General features: G+C 35.5%; 1 protein-coding gene across 6 annotated transcripts in view; it reads left to right on the top strand.

Moving 5' to 3' along the window:
- FAM214A (family with sequence similarity 214 member A) overlaps positions 1 to 16,777 on the top strand; it is a 95,065-nt gene that overhangs the window by 62,323 nt on the left and 15,965 nt on the right. For 5 of the 6 annotated variants that reach the window (XR_003515625.1, XM_027569420.1, XM_027569419.1 and 2 more), the window contains 7 exons: positions 983 to 1,167; positions 2,256 to 2,458; positions 2,754 to 2,879; positions 3,657 to 5,493; positions 7,224 to 7,343; positions 10,701 to 10,780; positions 11,485 to 11,593. Coding sequence is in view for 5 of the 6 variants with exons in the window: in XM_027569420.1 (XP_027425221.1) it covers positions 983 to 1,167; positions 2,256 to 2,458; positions 2,754 to 2,879; positions 3,657 to 5,493; positions 7,224 to 7,343; positions 10,701 to 10,780; positions 11,485 to 11,593 (2,660 nt within the window). In the remaining variant the exon portion in view is untranslated. The remainder of the gene's footprint in view (positions 1 to 982; positions 1,168 to 2,255; positions 2,459 to 2,753; positions 2,880 to 3,656; positions 5,494 to 7,223; positions 7,344 to 10,700; positions 10,781 to 11,484; positions 11,594 to 16,777) is intronic. The other variant, XM_027569417.1, reaches the window with a different exon arrangement.

The following is a 16,777-nucleotide window of genomic DNA, read 5'->3' as shown; positions in this document are numbered from 1 at the left end:
CTGTAGTGTTCTATTTGCTTTTAAAGTCATTTCTGAATCATAAACCCTTTGCGACCAGGAGCTATGTGCAGTAGAACTCTGTATCCCCTGTCACCTAATACAGTGTAGTAAGTACTTAAAGTATGTGTTGTTTAATTGGATTGCACAACAAACTGAATTTTGTGTATGTATATTTGCACACATGTTCAACCTATGTAGTAGATTAACACTTTTGAAATTTAACTGTGTTTCACAAACTTGGAGCACTTAAGAGAAATTTAAAAATTACTACAAATAAGTGAAAACACCTGCAGATTAGATTTTTTGGAACTGAGTAGTAACCAAAAAGTAACACACATATGTAGCAATTTGGGCCTACATTGCCTACTGGATAATTACAGCATTTCTCCTTTGAAACTAATACTGCTGTATAGCATAGGCAGAGAAGGGCTCCATAGCTCTGAATGTCCACAGCACAGAATTAGGGTTGTGAGAACAAGGAATTAGATAAGAAAGGGGCAAGGGAAAGAGGGGAGAAACATGCATTTGAATTTGCATCTTCTCTCTAATATTTAATAATATTAAAGCATTTGCCTAAAAATATATGACACAAGACTTTTCAACCTTTTGGTTATTGGTGAAATTTTGTGTGCAAAAACTGTTGCACTTGACATCCAAAAATCTAAATATCTATAGAATTACAAATGTATACCTGAATCTTAGATGTTTTAATTGAAGTTTACGTAAAAATAATTTTATGCCATAATTTTAACCATCTTTGTCTTAACTGGAATTTGGAATTATCCATCCTCTTCTTACCCTGTATAACTTTGAACCAAGGGTTTACTGTATTTTAATTGCCTCATTTTATTCCCCTTTCACTCTTTTAGTGAATATGCTTGAATGTGGATTGTGACATTAGGTATTTTAGGTGTAAAAGGTGAGTTCTTATCAAGAATACATTAATTTGGAGACTCTTCTTTCTTTCTTTTTTTAATACCAGATACACTAGATGAGTATTTTGAATATGATGCAGAGGAGTTCTTGGTCTCTTTGGCCTTGTTAATAACAGAAGGTCGGACACCTGAATGTTCTGTAAAAGGTCGCGCAGAGAGTTTCCATTGCCCTCCAGCACAGTCCTGTTACCCAGTAACTACCAAACATGAATGCAGTGACAAGCTGGCTCAGGTGAGAATTGTGTGTTGAGTAGTTTTTATTTATATTTATATAAACTAGTTTAAATTCTGTCATCATCTGTGTTAAATGATAATTACAGTGTTCACGTTTAAATATAAAATCGGTTTGGACGCCTGGGTGGCTCAGATGGTTGGGCATCTGCCTTCGGCTCAGGTCATGGTCCCGGGGTCCTGGGATCGAGTCCCACATCGGGCTCCCTGCGGGGAGCCTGCTTCTCCCTCTGCTTCTCTCTCTCTCTGTCTCTCATGAATAAATAAAAATAAAATCTTTAAAAATAAATAAATAAATAAATAAATATAAAATCGGTTAAAACTATAATGAAAACAATCCTAATCCTGGACCATAGCTAATAACCTTGACTCTAAATGCTCTTGAAAGCACAGTAAGTACCTTTGCAAATCAGCATACAGGTTGACAGCCAATTTCATACCTGCCTTCTCACATGCCAGATTTAAGATTATTATTACTATTGACTTTGTGTTTATTTAGTAGCATTATCTTCATGATTATTTTCCTCGCATTAGTCAGTGTCCCTCTGATATTCCTTCCTTCCCCCACCATGGGAGGATCCTTTTTGCTATCATATTAATGTTTAAAAATACTTAGTTTGGTAGGTAGTGTACAAGGATTTTTCTCAACAGTTCCTTTCTTAGTCTAAATTTACACTTTTAAAATCTTGTCTTTTGAGCATTTAATGAAAATGAATTTTTAATACTTTGGTTTTCACTTGGAATGAATCTTTCTTCGGTAATGATGATATAATTAACAAACTAGGCTCGGCCACCTCAAGGCCTGTCAGATACTATGTTATGGCAGTTATTTTTCCACAAAATAGAACAAAAATAACCCCCAAGGAAATTTGCATCATACATGTTTAGTACTAATCCTTGCACTCTAGAACTCAGTAGTGTTAATCCATTACTTAATGATGAAATCTAAATAGACAAACCTAAGCAAAGGTCTCCCATTGATGACTCATTTCTCAGTTAGAAGTCTGTTTTTCAATTATAATTTTAAAATTTAAATAAAAAATTCCTTGGGCTACTGAGACATTTTGCTTATATTCGTTTTCCCTTAAGTGTCGCCAAGCCAGAAGAACTAGGTCTGAGGTCTCGTTGTTGTGGAAGAATAGCCTTCCAATCATGGTGGAAGTGATGCTACTACCAGACTGCTGCTACAGTGATGATGGGCCCACCACAGAAGGAATTGATCTCCATGATCCTGCAATTAAGCAAGATGCATTATTATTAGAAAGATGGGTATTGGAGCCAGTTCCTCGACAGTGAGTTGTTGTACTGTTTGAAGTTGTTGGTAAATCAGGTTTTCCATTGCTTTCTATAAATTATTTTAGTAATATGTCATGTCTTTGAATCCTTCTATTTACTTCTATTTACTATTTACTTTTACGCAGTAAAATTTAGACATTTAGTACTTAGGTGACTTGAAGTGATACTAGTAAATGCACTTCTATGCTCTTGAAAGCACAAATCCTGAATGTTTATTTTAGCTTCTGTCTTTCTACAATTCAGTCATTTCATACTTGCTGACATTTAAATGATACTTTTTACTTCCCTTAGGAGTGGAGATCGATTTATTGAAGAGAAGACTCTTCTATTGGCTGTCCGCTCATTTGTCTTTTTTTCTCAATTAAGTGCTTGGCTGAGTGTTTCTCATGGTGCTATTCCACGAAATATTCTTTACAGGTATGTCTAGGGCAAAATAAGAATAGTGTGCATTCAATTATATGGGTTAGCTATGGAATCATATTTTACCTTTTAAACAGTGAATTTCCTTCATTTCTAAATGTAAGTAGATAAAATTTACTGAAGTTTTTCTCAAAACAAGTTAGAGAAATTTAAATGGGAATCAGTATGAACTTTGCTTTTTGGGTTAAATCTGGCATAGAATAGTTTTCAGAGCATTTTTTTATCTTTCAAGAACCAACGATGGACTTAATGCTACCATTATAAATGTAGTAGAAAAACTTTCTGGGCTGCTGAATTTCCATAATGGTAGACTTACTTAATTTTGTATCTTAAAAACTAAAAATTTACAGGATGCTGAACAGCTATCTAATTGTCTCTGTAGGCAGGTGGCCATGAGATAACTAGTATCTCATAATCACCTTGTACAACAGAATTAGCTGAATCCATTTATTTAGTAGTAAATACAAAGTCCGTTTTTTTCTGTTTTGACAAATAACTCTCACTTATAATATTCTTGAGCTTTAATGCTTAAGTAGTCTAGTGTTCTTAAAAAGATCATCCCTATTCTAAGCATAAACTATTATACTTCTTATATTGGTTTTATCAGAATGACATGCATGGTAAAGTAGCTGAAAGCAAAGCCTTTTTACTTCCCTTTAACAGTAATTAACGTAAACAAAGATAAGTATATGATGATTTGAAATTTTTCATAATATACAATAATGTTATAAGTTTTATAATCTGTTGAGTCCCTATTTTTCTGTATGATTCTAGAATCAGTGCTGCTGATGTAGACCTGCAGTGGAATTTTTCACAGACTCCGATTGAACATGTGTTTCCTGTTCCCAATGTTTCTCACAATGTGGCCTTGAAAGTCAGCGTTCAGTCCTTGCCCAGACAGTCTAATTACCCAGTGTTGACCTGTAGTATTCACACTAATATTGGCCTTTATGAGAAAAGAATTCAAGAACATGAACTTAAAGCCCATCAGCGCCGCAATTCTAATGAAGCGGAACAATGTAGTACAAATAATTCACAGCGTCTGTGTAGCAAACAGTCTTGGACCATGGCACCTGAAAGCGTATTGCATCCAAAAAATGGCACAACTCCAGAATATACTGCAGCTGTCAAAAATGTCAAACTGTATCCAGGCACTGGCAGTAAATCTGACTGTGGAACGTGTCAAGCCAATATTCTGGGTTTCAGTGGTAGAGGAGATAAAAAGTCACATGAAACACCAGTCAGAACTTTAAAATCATTTTCAATGATTGATTCCAATGTCTCTAGCCGCCAGAGTCCCTGGCAATCAGTTGGTGAGACTAATCCTTTAATAGGCTCTTTAATTCAGGAACGACAAGAAGTTATTGCAAGAATTGCTCAGCATTTGATTCATTGTGATCCAAGCACTTCGCATGTTTCTGGACATCCATTTAATATGCAGCAGTCTAGTTCGCTTAATTCAAAACTTTGCCGAGTTTCACAAGAAAATGAAAATGTGAGAAAATGTAAAGAAACATTCTCCATCTCTTTTGGTAGTCCAGAGTTTACCTCCTCAGAAGACACCAGTGAGGGAAAAATTCAAGTAAAACCAGAAACTCCTCGAAGTGCAACTGGCATTTCTGATAGTCTTTATTCTCGTCAGTCTGTTGGTGAGACTAATCCTCTGATAGGCTCTTTACTCCAGGAGCGGCAAGATGTTATCGCAAGGATTGCACAACACTTGGAGCATATTGATCCAACAGCATCACATATATCCCGGCAGTCATTCAACGTGCATGACTCCAATTCGGTTCCTTCTAAAGTGTTTAGGAGTTTGTATGAAGACAAAAATTTGTTGAAGAAAAACAAGGATGACACCTCCGTTTCCATTTCTAATACAAAATTTTCCTTATTAGAAGACAGCAGTGAAGGGGAAAACTTAATACTCAGTAATTCATTGAGTTCTTTTAAATGCAATAGCAAAGTCAAGTCCTCTTTGAAACCTCAAATAAGAAATTTGTATCAGGACAATCCTAGTGAAAGCATCCAGAATACATTTCAAGAGACACAGAACAAAGCTACTGGCTTTTTGACTCCCTCAAATATGTCTCACTGCAAAAAAAATAACTTAGATTTGACAGTTAGATTGGAAAATACACTTTCTGAGTGTCAATTTAAGGAGCAAGAAATTAGCAATGAAATCGATAAACAGTATTCAAATTCCAACAGTACTGACAAACAGATTTGCACAAATAAGTATAAGGAAAAAATAATAAAAAATGAAAATTGTAATCCAGTGTCTTTTAACAGTCATCAATTTGAGAATTCCAAGAAAAATGACTCAAAAATAAAAACAGTGTTGGAAATGTCTGGATATTTGAACAAACATGAAAACAAGTGCTCAAATAAAGACTCAAAAAGGCCCAAGACATGTGAGCAAAACACTCAACTTAATAGTATAGAAAATTATCTCAATGATAATGAAGTTTTCAAATGCAAAAAGCCAGACCAATTGAAAAATGAACAGGCTAAGAAAGAAGAGACAATTGAAAAATCGCAAAACTGTTCTCAGAGAAAGAATATCAAAAACTGTTTGTCTACATGTGAACGACTGAAAAGTACAGAGGTGTTGGTAGGTAACATCTAATATTTCAAATATATTTCTCAAACAATCATTATGGTTTGAATTTTGTTTACAGGAACTCTAGTTATAAAGGCCCAAGGTGCCCATTAATTATAGTACACAGTCTGTTACAGTAAACCTGCAGTAAAAGTAGTATTAACATCCTTTCTAAATAACCCACTTAAGAGCAAATGTTAAATAAATTCTTCATGCCCACCCCCTTTTTTAGTTATTTCAATACTGTGGACAAGTGCTGGAGGGTAAATAGAAATGAAACTCAATCGCTTAATGTATTGTTTGTTAGCAGTTCTGACCTAATATTGTGTGCCTGTTGTGTTACACTACCACTCAGCTAAGGATTTTAGGAATATCTATAGTGAAATCACTAGGTTTTGGTCAGAATATGTGGGTTCCAGTCCTGACTTCACAATTTGGTCGTTAAGTCACACTGAATAAGTCACGTAACTTTTAAAACCCTCAGTCTCAGTCTCCTCAGAGAATGATCAGTCTCTTGTGCCTATCCCACTTGTGACAATCAAATAACAGCAATCAAATAACAGATTTTGAAATATTTTGTAAACCTTCCATGCACTATGTAAAGAAGATACTTCAATTATTTCCATTTTATTTGACTTTATACAAACCATTTTTTAAGTTTAGAAAATTATTTTTATACTTTAATTTCCCTTATTCTCCAAGTATTATCACAAATTTAAATCTCAATTATGGAATACTTCTTAACTACCTTGATCCAAATCTGAATGACCTTAATTCATCTTTATCACTAAGATTAGTTCTCTAACATAGGGACTTAATCAAATGGTAGTTTCTAATTTCCTAAAATTATAATTGTCACAAAACAATTAGCTTTTCATGATCCTTTCTGGTACCTAATAGAGTGGCTTAATTTGGCTGTAGTATTTTTCAAGGTACAAGATTTATTTTTTCATGTTCTTGTTTTAAATATAATCATACAGCATTTACTAAGTGCCCAGGCCTTTTTCTGAATATTTTACACATGTTGGCATACTTAATCCTTCCACTAAAATATGAAGTTAGGTGTTACTACTAATTCCAGTTTATAAATGAGAATCCTCAGCTTAGAGAGTTTAAGTATCTTGCCCAGGGTCACAAAGCTAGCAGATGGCAGAGCCAGGACCCAAATTAGTCTTTTCTGATTTTCATGTGTTACTATGAATTTCTGGTGTTCGGGTTTAAACTTGCCTAAATCTGAAGAATTAGCCTGTTTCCTGTATCACTTCAAAAACATGGTACTGTAACTGCATTATATATATATTTTTAATTCACATTTATTGTATTTCTATATCATGTTCCACCAGATTATATGCTCTGAGAATGTCTCTTAGTAGTAACATAGTTTTATATTTTAGAATATTCCATTTTTCCTACCTGTGAGTAGTTTTTGGTTTTTTTTTACAAATTAAAAATATCAAATGTTAGTTTACCATATTTTAGACTCTGAGTATTTATAAATATGACCATATGTTGATTAGGCAATTAGATTTGGACCTAGTTTCTTTAGAATATTTGAGTTTATTCAGTATCCTAGAAAAAACTTAGACATTGTTTTCTGATTAAAGTAAGAGTGTGTGTGTGTACATTAGATCTATAGATCATCAACTTCACCACCAAGGATGTAATACCTCAGTACATATTAGGAATAAGAATAAAACCAAAAATTACTTAAATATTACCATAAAATCTAATTATTTTCCTAGCAGAAGACTATACCACTAAAACATTCAAGTGTCTGGCGGAAACATAATTTTCATTCCTTAGATGGAACTTCAACCAGAGCCTTTCATCCTCGAACTGGATTGCCTCTTCTTTCAAGTCCTGTAAGGTTTTTTCCTCTTATTTCATATTTAAAGTTGGAAACGTCTAAAATGTTTACAAATCATTTTATCCAAATTGTAATTGAAAAGAATTTAAATACCTTTAACAGAAATTTCCAGTTAGAAAGCATTTTATTTTTTGATATATTTAATAGTTATGTGTTAATATGGGGAAAGGCTAAAAGCATGAATAAAAATATAGGATTATAAAATTTCTCTGAAATTCTTTTGTCTAATATTTTAATTGTTACTAAATATAAAGAAAATATTTAGTGTCAAGTGGGTTTTTATAAATTTGTATCTTAGCACCAAAGCTGGTTGACACCACCAGCTTAGTCATTTGGGAATCAAATTTGTGGTTGTCTTTGACCTGGAAGCCTTGCCATATCTTATTTTGAGACATATAAATTTCCCCACTCTACATTTACAAATAGATTTGTAGATCTGAGTGCAATGGTTAAGAGTGTTGCTTTGGAGTCACACTGACTTCACCCTAGCTGTGTGACGTTTGTGACATTAGTTCAGTAATCTGAGCCTCAGTTTCTTCATCATTAAAAAGGAGGTGATACTCTTTTAGTGTTGTGAGGATGATTAGTATCATTCCTAACACATAGTAAGCAATCAGGAGTTAGTTGCTATACCTGCCATTTCAGTTAAACCTGAGGCGGGTGATCAATATCATAGCAGAATAAAAACATGTATGTTTTGCTACTGACAGAAGATAATTTTTGTTGCTTTATCTGTGTTAAGCAAACTGAAAGGATACAGTATCTGGCCTATGTTCAAAAAATCATTGAGAAATCTAGAATTTAAATTTATAATTTGGACCATAGATGTTTATTTTAGAGAAGTTAAATTCCAAACAATTTAAAATAACCCCAAATATATAACCTACCTATGGGGTACTTTTAAGAGGCCCGAGTGAGGGGCACCTGGGTGGCTCAGTTATTAAGCATCTGCCTTCGGGTCGGGTCATGATCCTGGGGTCCTGGGATCGAGCCCCGCATCGGGCTCCCTGCTCTGTGGGAAGCCTGCTTCTCCCTCTCCCACTCCCCCTGCTTGTGTTCCCTCTCTTGCTCTTGTCTCTCTCTGTCAAATAAATAAATAAATAAAATCTTTTAAAAATAAATAAATAAAAAATAAAAGGCCCAAGTGATCAGGAAAAAAAATTGGTCAGCATCATACCAATATAAAAGGCAGTGTAGATTTCTCTTTAGTATGGTGGACTGAGTTGATAAAGGCAGACCCTTCCTCCTCAAACACAGGAATCCTGATAGAATATAACCTTTAATACAAAATAATACATAGTATAACCCTTAAATACATAATATAATGTAAGAGAAAGAAAGATAAATCTCCAAATTTGGGGCAAATTATGGCCATCTAGGATATCTGAACCTAATATAATGCTAGGGTTTAATGCCTCTGGTGGGACAGGTACAGACAAGAGGTCGAGATGCAAGAACATGTGTACTTCAAAAACAAATCGAAATTTTAAATATGAAAAATATTTTAATTGCTGTGTACACACACACGTGTTCATAAAGATACAGATGAATTAACAGTGGACTAGAATCAGTTGAATAGCAATTGAGTGAATGGAGAGACAGATATTAAGAAAGCACTTCAAATGAAGTACAGAAAGGAAGAGAGATGGTAAAATGTGAAAGAGCCACAGAGGATAAAATGAGATGTTCAGTGTAAGTCTAGTACAAATTCTGAAAAGTAGGACTAGATGGAACCACGAAAATGCAGTATCAGAAGAAATAAAGTAAAGAACTTTTCAGAATTAAAGACATAAGAGATTAGATAGAAAACTTCACATTAAGTTCTGACTACAAAAAATAGCATGGTACACTTGTAAACTCTCAAAAATATTGAGACTATTTAGACTTTCAGTATCATATTTAATAGGTATGGGGCACCTGGGTGGCTCAGTCATTAGGCATCTGCCTTCGGCTCAGGTCATGATCCCAGGGTCCTGGGATTGAGCCCCACATCCAGCTGCCTGCTTGGCGGGAAGCCTGCTTCTCCCTCTCCCACTCCCCCTGCTTGTGTTCCCTCTCTCGCTGTCTCTCTGTCAAATAAACAAGTAAAATCTTTAAAAAAAATATTTAATAGGCATAGATATTTAATAGTCTAGAAACAAGTCTTCCTAATTTGCATGTTATATGTGATTTTACCTTTATTTTACACCTGGCTCTTTCATTTTTAGGATATTTTTATCTTGCTGGTTTGATTGGTGTCTTAAATATAATGTGGTATACAATGGTGATTGAACATGCAGAGCAGTATTTTTCAATCCTGTTCTCTGTGAAGCTCCAGGGTTCTTGGAATCGTACAGTGGGGTGGGGATGGACTAAGGAGCTGCAGACCTGGCAGGACCCCAGGCTCCCATCACTATTTCTTTTTTGCTTCTTTTTATTTTAAAGCTATCAATCTTTTATTACCCCCAGAAAATACTGAAGTACAGTTGACCCTTGAGCAACACTGGTTTGAACTGCCTGGGTCCACTTACATGTGGGTTGTTTTTTTTTTGTTTTTTTGTTTTTTTTTTTTTTACTGGAAATGTATTTTCTCTTCCTTATGATTTTTTTTATTTTGAGATTTTATTTATTTTTCAACAGAGAGAGAGACAGCAAGAGAGGGAACACAAGCAGGGGGAGTGGGAGAGGGAGAAGCAGGCTTCCCGCTGAGCAGAGAGCCCGATGTGGGGCTCGATCCCAGGACCCTGGGATCATGACCTGAGCTGAAGGCAGATGCCCAACAACTGAGCCACCCAGCCGCCCCATCTTCCTTATGATTTTCTTAATAACATGTTCTTTAGCTTTACTTTAAGAATATAATACAGTATATAACACATATAACATACAAAATATGTGTTAATCAGCTATTTATGTTAATGGTAAGGCTTCCAGTCAATAGTAGGCTATTTGTAGTTAAGTTTTGGGGGAACCAAAACTTATATGTGAATTTTCAACTGCAGAGGGTTGGGGGGGGTCAGTGCCCCATAATCCTTGTGTTGTTCAAGGGTCAACTATATATAATAAAGTAAAAAGGTAAAATCTTTTTATATATTAGGATTCCATGTAAGATTTGGTTTTAGAAAACAAATTCTGCTTCTTAAAAAGTCAAAACCTAGTAAAAGTGCTTTTATTAATTATCTGTTTTTTCCTACCAGTTAATAAAATGAGAACATAAGAACAGTATGTAATAAAGAGCATTATTGTAAGTAAGCTGTTTTGGGAGAAGTTTTATTATTTGCCGTATATGCTTAGCTTTCATTTGAAAAGTGTTCCATCAATTCAAGAAAAAAATTATAGTGTTTTTAAATATCACAAATGATTATTTTGATCTTAGGTTCCTCAAAGAAAGACACAATCAGGTTGCTTTGATTTGGATTCTTCATTACTCCATCTGAAAAGCTTATCATCTAGAAGGTATTTATTTTAAAATTCATTTGTGTATGTGAAATAATATTACACTAATTTCTAGTCTTGTGCAATAAATGTTTACTTTAAAAGTTACAATTTTAACAGGGGTATTATTTTCTAGTTGTTTATTTTAAATATTTCACACACAGTTATTAATGATGAAGAAAGGAGAAAGTAAGACAATGAGTAGCTTGAGTAGCTACTATATATTGGTCATCATAATAAACACATTGGTTTTAAACACTTAAGTAAGTTTGAATATTTCTGGTCATTCACCTCCTCCTTTGCCTTACACTTCTTTGCAAGAAAGCCTTAGAAATGTGTTCCATGTTGACAAGTAATACTTTCATTATTTTCTTTAGTCACATAATTTTGCCTTTGTATTCTCATTTTTAACTGAAAATTAAGACTGATAAGGCTGCATTACATATTTTTCGTAGATGCCACTATGTGATATATTAGGTTCTATCTTGAAACTTTCTAGGATATTACTTTTATTTTTTTGTCAAATATTATAGCAAGGACCATAAAATCGAATCAGGATTTTAAACTAGATATTTCCTATCTTAAAGTTTATTAGGATTAATTTTTTATCTTATAGTTTAAGTAAAATTAAAATGAATCAAATTCTCCTGATTTAATTTTGTACAAAAAGTAAATTAGAAAATATTGTGCTTAATGTGTTCATTTGCTGATTTTCTTTTTAATAGTCCTCGACCGTGTTTAAACATTGAAGATGATCCAGATATTCATGAAAGACCATTTCTGAGTTCTAGTGCTCCACCTATAACAAGTCTTAGTCTCTTAGGAAATTTTGAGGTAATGTTTTTAAAAATTATAAGGGGTGCCCGGGTGGCTCAGTCGTTAAACATCTGCCTTCAGCTCAGGTCATGATCCCAGGATCCTGGGATCGAGCCCCACACCGGGCTCCCTGCTTGGTGGGGAGCCTGCTTCTCCCTCTCCCACTCCCCCTGCTTGTGTTCCCTCTCTCGCTGTCTCTCTCTTTGTAAAATAAATAAAATCTTAAGAAAAAATTATTTTCAGAGCTGACATTTCTTAACCTAGATCTAGGGTGTTATTTATGTCATTTGTGAAAAGGAAATAAATAAATGGATTGTATTTTTCAAATCCTTGAAATCACTTTCTTTTTCTTTTTTCCTGAAATCACCATTTTCTTTTTTCCTTTTCCTCTTCCTTTTTGTAAGAAGTGAAGTTAGAGTTGTTGGTAGTGACATCCTAGAACTGGGTACTTTGTAGGGAAGATGGAGGACTTAGGTAAAGTGCAGTGAGGAGCCCATTAATCTAGCCAAAAAACAGACTTAACTACACCTTACATGGTAGTACTGGCCCTGAGACCCAGGACGGAGGAGGTGAGCTGATAGCAGCCCATTCATGATCAAGGAGGTTGATTTTCAAAATCAAATGGTTCTTTGAACTCTATTTGCAACTTTGTTATAAATCTAAATCTATTATAAAATAAGATTATTTTTTAAAAAATTGAATGGGTAAAGGTCTCCAGTAATGTGCTATTTTATTTAATAAGAATATTTCTGCCTGGGATCAAGTGTATTATGGGATTAGTTATCCTTAATTAGAAAACAACCTTGAACATTGAATCACTGTTTGTGCACCTGATAATATAATACTGTACGCCAACTACACATCAGTAAAAAAAGAAAAACAACCTTAAACATGAAGAACCTGTAAATGGGTTTTAAAAGTGATTTTAATTGGTGAGTTTTTTTATGGGAAAATAATTTAAAATTTGTAGTTTTAATTTAAATAGCTTCATTGGAATTGTGGTGGTTTAATATGTTAACAGTATGCTGTCTTTAAAACCAAATTTTAATTTTTAGGCTATCTTTCAAAGTTTTAAAATGAAAAGACTTATGATAAATTGATTTCTATGTCGCTTTCAAGGTATCATTTCAAAGATGCTGAACTCTCTATTCTCTGTCATTATTTTAAAATTGCATAAGGCCACTGTGAGTGTCAGATGTTCTGCAGCCTTTGTATTACAAGAAAATTTGTGAGGGGGATAAAAGCATGTGATATGTGAAAATCTTAGGAAAGGGAAGATGGTTAAATGATCAGTACACTGGAATGTATTTGTGCAGATATGCACACACTTTCACTTGACTTCGGTTTGAAAAATACAGAGAAGTTCTTCTAGGTCCTTTTTAATTTATAGCTGTCCTGGGTATCAAGAGTTTATTCCTTTTTATTGCCACGATATGGATATAGCACAATTTGTTTATTCATTCATCTGATTCTAGACCTTTGGGTTGTTTCCAGTTTGGGGCTATTACAAATGCAGCCACTGTGAGGGGTGCCTGGGTGGCTCAGTTGGTTAAGCATCTGATTCTTTTTTTTTCTTTTTAAAGATTTTATTTATTTGTTTGACAGAGACACAGCGAGAGAGGAAGCACAAGCAGGGGGAGCGGGAGAGGGAGAAGCAGGCTCCGATGCGGGGCTCGATCCCAGGACCCTGGGATCATGACCTGAGCCGAAGGCAGACGCTTAACGACTGAACCACCCAGGCGCCCCTAATCATCTGATTCTTGATTTCAGCTCAGATCATGATCTCAGGGTCATGAGATTGAGCCCCACATGGATCCTGCTTAAGATTCTCTCTCACCCTTTTCTGGGACGCCTGGGTGGCTCAGTCATTAAGCGTCTGCCTTCGGCTCAGGTCAGGATCCCAGCGTCCTGGGATCGAGCCCCACGTCGGGCTCCCTGCTCCGCGGGAAGGCTGCTTCTCCCTCTCCCACTCCCCCTGCTCGTGTTCCCTGTCTCGCTGTGTCTCTCTCTGTCAAAAAAATAAAATCTTTAAAAAAATAATAAAAAATAAAATAAAAGATTCTCTCTCGCCCTTTTCCTCTGCCCCCCTCCCCCCCCCCGCCCACTGGTGCACTCTCTCTCTAAAAAAATAAAATAAAATAAAGATTAAAAAATAAAGCTGCTGTGGATATCATGACCTGAGCTGAAGGCAGATGCTTAACCGACTAAGCCACCCGGGCGCCCCGATTATGTCCAATTTATTATTTTCTTTTATGGATCTTGATTTTGATGTTGTATCTGAAAAATCTTTTCCTAACCCAAGGCTTCTCAGCCTTGGCACTATTGATATGTGAACCAGATAATTCTTTGTTAGGAGATCTGTTTCATGCATTGTAGGATATTTAGCAGAATCTTTGGCCTCTAACCATTAGAGTCCGGTACCACTGTCTGTCCCTCCCTCCAGTTGTAGCAGTAAAAAAGTTTCTCTAAACATTGATACATGTCCCTGGTTGAGAACTACTTGCCTAATCCAAAGTCGTGAAACTTTTTTTCTAGGCATTTTATTGTTTTAGCTCTTGCATTTAGTTCTGTGATACATTTTGAGTTAATATTTATATATGGTATGAAGTTTATAGTCAAGTGTTTCATTTTAATGAAATGAACATCCTATTAGAGTTAGCTTATCTATTTCTACAAAACAGAATACCGAGATTTTGTTTGGATTGCATTGATATAGATCAGTATGTGGAAAATTGTTATCTTAAGAATATTAAATCTTTTTTTTTTAAGTAACCTCTACACCCAACGTGGGGCTCAAACTTACAATGCTGAGGTCAAGAGTCACATGTTCTACCAACTAAGCCAGCCAGGTGCCCTAGAACATTAATCTTTTGATATCTGAATATAGTATATCTCTGCATTCATTTAGCTGTTCTTTTATTTTTTTCATCGATGTTTTGTAGTTTTCAGCATGCATATCTTACACATTTTTGTAGATTTATATCTAATCTGTGTTTTCAGGTGATATTATAAATTGTACTTAAAAGGTTCATAATTTTCATGGTACCTGGATGGTGGCAGTCAGTTGATTGTCTAACTCTTGATTTCAGCTCGGGTTGTGGTCTGGAGGGTCGTGGGATTGAGGACCCATGTTGGGCTCCACACTCCGCACATAGCCTGCTTAAGATTCTCTTCTCCCCCTGACCTCCCCCTGGTGCATGCTCTCTTTCCCTCTCTCTAAAAAAAAAAATTTTAGATGTTTTTAGGGGTGCCTGGGTGGCTCAGTCTTTAAGCATCTGCCTATGGTTCAGGTTATGATCCCAGGGTCCTGGGATCGAGTCCCACTTCCGGCTCCCTGCTCTGCGGGAAGCCTGCTTCTCCCTCTCCCACTCCCCCTGTTTGTGTTCCCTCTCTCAGTGTCTCTCTGTCTCTGTCTCTCTCTCTCTCCCTGTCAAATAAATAAGTAAAATCTTAAAAAATGTAAAAAAAGGTTTTTAGTTTTCAGTCCTTCATTGCTGTATATTAAAATACAAGTGATTGTGTGTGTGTGTGTGTGTGTGTGTGTGTGTGTAATTGCCTATGACCTTGCTCACTTTCCTTATTTTTGATTTTGTTGTTGTTCTTTGGGTTTTTTTTACATAGACAGTCATATCTTCTTCAAATTGGGTCAGTTTTATTTCTTACTTTAAAATCCATACCTTTAGTTCCTTTTCTTGTTTTGCACTGAGGAGGGCCTAGCATGCATGCTAATATATTAAAGTCATAAAAAGCTGAATAACGTCAGAAACTAATATAGGTCATTGGCCTTATCCATAAGAATTTTTTATGTGTTTTCCTATGAAAATGTTATCCATCTTTAGATTTATTTTATTTAGGAAACATTCTTGAGTACCTACCATGTGTTATGCTGTATGCTAGGAATACAAAGCTAGATGATAAGGTTCCTGCCTTATAGATAATACAGTCAGTAGAATATGTAAGTAACGTATAAACTCAAGTAATTATCATTGTAAAAGAAATTACCTCAATCCTCCTATATCCATTCTGTGTTAAAGGAACTGAGGAAAGCTTTACTGAGGAACTGTCTCTTGAGCTTAGTTCCAAAAGATGAGTAGGAATTTGTCAAGTAAATTTGTATGAAGAGTGGGAAGGGATTCTAGACAGGGAACTACATTTGTGAAAGTAGTAAAAGAACATGATGATGTTGGGAAGCATCAGCTACACTTGGGGCATGAGACTCTGTGCAAGTAGGGAGAGATGAGTCAAGAAACTTAGGGTGGGACTTATCTGCCATGTTAGGAAGATTTGACTTTATCTAATAGCAGGAAGCATAAAGTTTCTTGTCTGGTGGGTGATATAATACTTTTTTTTTTTCTTTTTTAAAAAAACAACTCTGCCGGTAACATAGAGGATACACTAGAGCCGGAAGGACTTAATTAGGGGATGTACTTGTTCAGAGGAGAGGTTGTGAGGGTCTGGGCTAGGTTAATGGTGGTGGGGGAGAGTGTTGGGACCATGAGACTGAGTGGTCAGATCAAGAGAATATGCATTGGATTGATTGCAGGGCAGGAGGGAGATTAGAAGGTTGGTTATAACAGGTCTTTTGTTCTTGGCTTTTTAATTGGGAATTTCAGAATTGCTAATGTCAGAGTTTGAATTTTACAGTATATAGACTATTAGGCTCGTTATGGCTTCCAGTGTTCGTTTTCAGACAACTAGTGAATCAAAGAAATGGTACTCACATTTCATGATAGATGTATATACATATGGTATGTGTATATAAAAGAGAGCTGTGAAAAGTTTAAAATGTTTTTCATACCTAGCAAGATAGCACTAAATTGTTAAAAGTGATTTTCAGCAAGTGAGCTTGAAAGAAATGAATAAGGAGCTTCTCTACTATTTGTATTTCTGTGCTTTAAAAAAAAAAAAAAAGATTTATTTGAGAGAGAGGGCATGAATGGAGGGATAGAAAATCTCAAGCAGATTTGACGTGGGGCTCGATCTCACGACCGTGAGATAATAACCTGAGCTGGAACTAAGAGTTGGAAGCTTAACTAAGTGCACCACCAAGACACCCGTTTAAGTTTTTCTCCATTATTAAAAAAAAAAATTAAACTGGGCGCCTGGGTGGCTCAGTTGGTTAAGCGACTACCTTCGGCTCAGGTCATGATCCTGGAGTCCCGGGATCGAGTCCTGCATCAGGCTCCCTGCTCAGTGGGGGGT

This window comes from Zalophus californianus, chromosome 6, assembly GCF_009762305.2.
Source record: "Zalophus californianus isolate mZalCal1 chromosome 6, mZalCal1.pri.v2, whole genome shotgun sequence".
NCBI lineage: Eukaryota > Metazoa > Chordata > Mammalia > Carnivora > Otariidae > Zalophus > Zalophus californianus.
Note: the sequence above shows the minus strand (reverse complement) of the source record. Positions and strands in the feature narration are given on the sequence as shown.